We start from the raw sequence: 3363 nt of genomic DNA, 5'->3' as shown, positions 1-3363 counted from the left end.
ACCGAGCTCATAATTTAATAAGCCGATAGTGTAAACTTGGTTATCAACTGAACAAAGAATCCGTGATCAGATAGGATAAAAATGTCATTAAATGTCTTTTTAAACATGATAAAGCTCGTAATCAATTCTGTAATCCCAATTCCCATCATGACGGATGATTTTAGTATTGATTTGATTCTCATACCATACGTCAGTTTCCAAATGTTCATTTGCCCCCACAGATGGTATTTTGAACCAACACTTTTTTATTGCGGTTTTCGATCCCCGAACAAATATAGCTCAACGCCACTTATCCAACCCGTTTTTCCGCTTGCGCAAAACGTTCTAGATTCTCCTTTATATAATTTTTGACCGACTTTTGGAATTATTGGTATCTGGTTTCCACCACTGCCATTCTCAAATACAATCCATTTACCCCATGAAATGCCGAAGGTTATGAATGTGAAATCTCCATTCTTTGCAATAAACCTACCACAAAATGTATAGTCCTCACCTGTCAGGACAAACAAACAACAAAACCAACATTAAATAAAACCAACTATGGTAGAATTTTAAATTGAATAATAACGAACTAAACAAAAAGAAATGTTATATTTTCTAACAAAGTATCGATCGTATTTTTTTCTGTACATTAATGTACAATGTATACTATACGATGCAGAGTTACAAGAATATTGCTTGTGTAACATAAGTGCTACATTACGTTTTTCATCTGGATGGTCTTTCGCAGTTGCAGTTGTATTAGTTGAGCCGCATTGAACAATCTATAAGTTAAAAAGTAAAAAATATCAACTTTTACTTTTGGAGTGTTTTTGTTAATTACTGTCAGTATCACAAGTCATTGAAAATAAGAACAAAATATATTCAATAAGTGAGTGAAAAATGATTTTGTTATCTATTCTGAAGCTGTTGATGGAAGAGTGTAGTAAATTTGTACTTACAAAATATACGTGCAGCAAAATAAAAGTAAAACTAGAGATGAGCTTCATTTTGGTCGAATTTTGGTGTTCGAACTATTTCGAAAGCTTTGATGATTTCGTTGATCTGTGTCTCTTCTTTTATAGAGCTGAGCTAAGCACTTTTTCAAACAATTCGAATATATTCGTAATTTGAAAACCAAAATTCCAAATAAAAAAGACTTCTTTTCCACCCACTTTTTTTAATTTTAATTATATCATTGAAATTAATGAGAGTTTGCTATGAAAGAGACGGTATTAACTAGTACAAGCGTTTCACTCAACTCTAATTGGCCAATAATATAGTATTTAAGGCGTGCAATCATCCATTCGGTCATCAAATTATCAATTTACATATGGATAAAATACGGAGTTACGTGGATATGTAATGGAGTTGTGTTGATTTAGATGAGAACAGTTTTGAAGAACATGCGTACACATATACTGAAGGTTTACTTTTGTGTTATGTACTGTTTTTAGCTCCACATATTTCCACGTAGTATTTAATTTTTTGTCAAAAAATTTCTCTTTTTTTGGTACCGCCCCATAGTTTGATTTGTTTCACATGTATCCTATCTATTTGTTTTACACGTATCCCCTAAATGACAGTATATACAAAACCAGATGTATTGTGTCAATATTAAAATATTTTCGTACCAAAAAAGTGGTATATATATGGGACCGAAGACCAGGCAAAGACAGTTCAATTTGAAGAATAGTCTCAAGAAAGAAACTAAGAACTAAGCAAGATGATATTGTCTCGAAGCCTTTTCTTGCTCGCTCTGATCGTTCAGGTTGTCGTTTCTACGTAAGTATTTTTCCAAAATATATTAAGCAATAAAAAAAATTCATCCATGTTCCACGTCGGGCAATTCTATAGGCTGTTTAACATGTAAAAATTAAATCTACTGGACCTCTCGTGGAACTTTTAGGTTTGTCCGTATTCGCTCAATATTAAAAATACAATGAATAACGTCTTAAAGTTCCACGAGATAGTCGGCGAATTGGATGCCCGTTGATGTTAAATTTTGAAAGGACCGATTAAAATATCGCAGGGATTTGTGCCCCTTTTTAATTTTTCAAAAATTCGATAGGCAGCGTAGATGTAGTAATATCCTAGGATATTTCCTTCACAATCATAGAAAATGAAGAGATGATTTTAATGTGTCGATTAAAAAAAATCATTCGATCATTTTATTTTCTTTTGCGGAAAAAATATATATTTCATCATTTGTGCTTAAAATTAACAATAATTGCTAACAGCTAAGTTAATTTTATCTGTATTTGAGAATATAAAATAGTCCTAAATATTTTGTCCATTGAAATTATTGAAGAACAAAAAAAACAGTGAAATGATAAAATATATATTTTTTCCGCAAAATAAAATAAAATAATCGAATGATTTTTTTTAATCGACAAATTAAAATCATCTCTTCATTTTCTATGATTGTAAAGGAAATATCCTAGGATATTACTACATCTACGCTGCCTATCGAATTTTTGAAAAATTAAAAAGGGGCACTTTTTTATTCGGTCCTTTATTTGAAACACTATTTTCTCTTTTTTTATGATTATTCAATGTGTTATAGGCCAACCGACCACAACAAAAAGTAAGCTCAATTTGAATATCTACACTTCAGTTTAGCATGAATACAAATTCGTGAACTTTTTATATTTCAGGAAGAAAAGCGGCGAACATAAGCCAAAACATGTTCATAGTGGTGATGTACCAGCCAAGTAAGTATGATGCGTAAGTACAGATTTACATTTTGCAGTAACACATTACAATTGTAACGAAGCATTACAGTAACGTCATTACAATTGTAACGTTAGATTTTAAAATTACCAGTAATAGCTATTGCTATTCTTATAACGTTACTGGCAATGCTTCGTTACAATAATAATGTGTTACTCAACGCTACCGCTAATGTCAAAAATCTAACATTAATAATAAGACTTTTCAATACAACTTTAAGTTGGAAATATATTTACAACAGATGGCGTCTGTGTCTGCTCTAAGCTCATCATTGAAATTGTTCATCAACCCAATCAATTTCAATGCTGAGCTTAGAGCAGACAAAAAATCCATCTATTGTAAATATATTTTAAACTTAAAGTTGTGTTGAAAAGTCTCAATATAAATGTTAGATTTTTAACAATGCTATTGTCTCAAGACATTACCGGTATTAGCTATTGAAATTGTAATGTTAGATTTTAGCATTACATTAATAGCTATTATAATTTTATTAACTACTCAGAGAAATTGAACAGTGTAAACACAAATGTTTGTTGTTTATTTCGCCCATTTACACCGAATTACTCACACTACAATAAAAATGCTGTTAATTCGACATTTTACGCTGTGTGTGTATAACGTCAGTGCAAATCGTCATTTTACACTTTGATT

The 3363-nt window shown here is 31.1% G+C and overlaps 1 protein-coding gene and 1 long non-coding RNA gene across 2 annotated transcripts; one reads left to right on the top strand and one right to left on the bottom strand.

Moving 5' to 3' along the window:
- Positions 1 to 245: 245 nt before the first annotated feature.
- Positions 246 to 1075, bottom strand: LOC116350214. The gene is made up of 3 exons (XM_031781957.1): positions 942 to 1075; positions 704 to 764; positions 246 to 493 (listed from the first exon to the last, which is right to left on the bottom strand). The coding sequence occupies exons 1-3, from the start codon at positions 987 to 989 to the stop codon at positions 246 to 248; spliced, it is 357 nt and encodes a 118-aa protein (XP_031637817.1). The 5' UTR covers positions 990 to 1075.
- A 574-nt stretch (positions 1076 to 1649) lies between these two features.
- LOC116350215 lies at positions 1650 to 2696 on the top strand. Its single transcript, XR_004202005.1, has 3 exons — positions 1650 to 1764; positions 2546 to 2566; positions 2637 to 2696. It is a non-coding gene; the product is annotated as an uncharacterized LOC116350215 (long non-coding RNA).
- The last annotated feature ends 667 nt before the right edge of the window (positions 2697 to 3363 follow it).

This window comes from Contarinia nasturtii, unplaced genomic scaffold, assembly GCF_009176525.2.
Source record: "Contarinia nasturtii isolate CC-2019 unplaced genomic scaffold, AAFC_CNas_1.1 Cnas_scaffold_3887, whole genome shotgun sequence".
NCBI classification, from domain to species: Eukaryota; Metazoa; Arthropoda; class Insecta; order Diptera; family Cecidomyiidae; genus Contarinia; species Contarinia nasturtii.
Note: the sequence above shows the minus strand (reverse complement) of the source record. Positions and strands in the feature narration are given on the sequence as shown.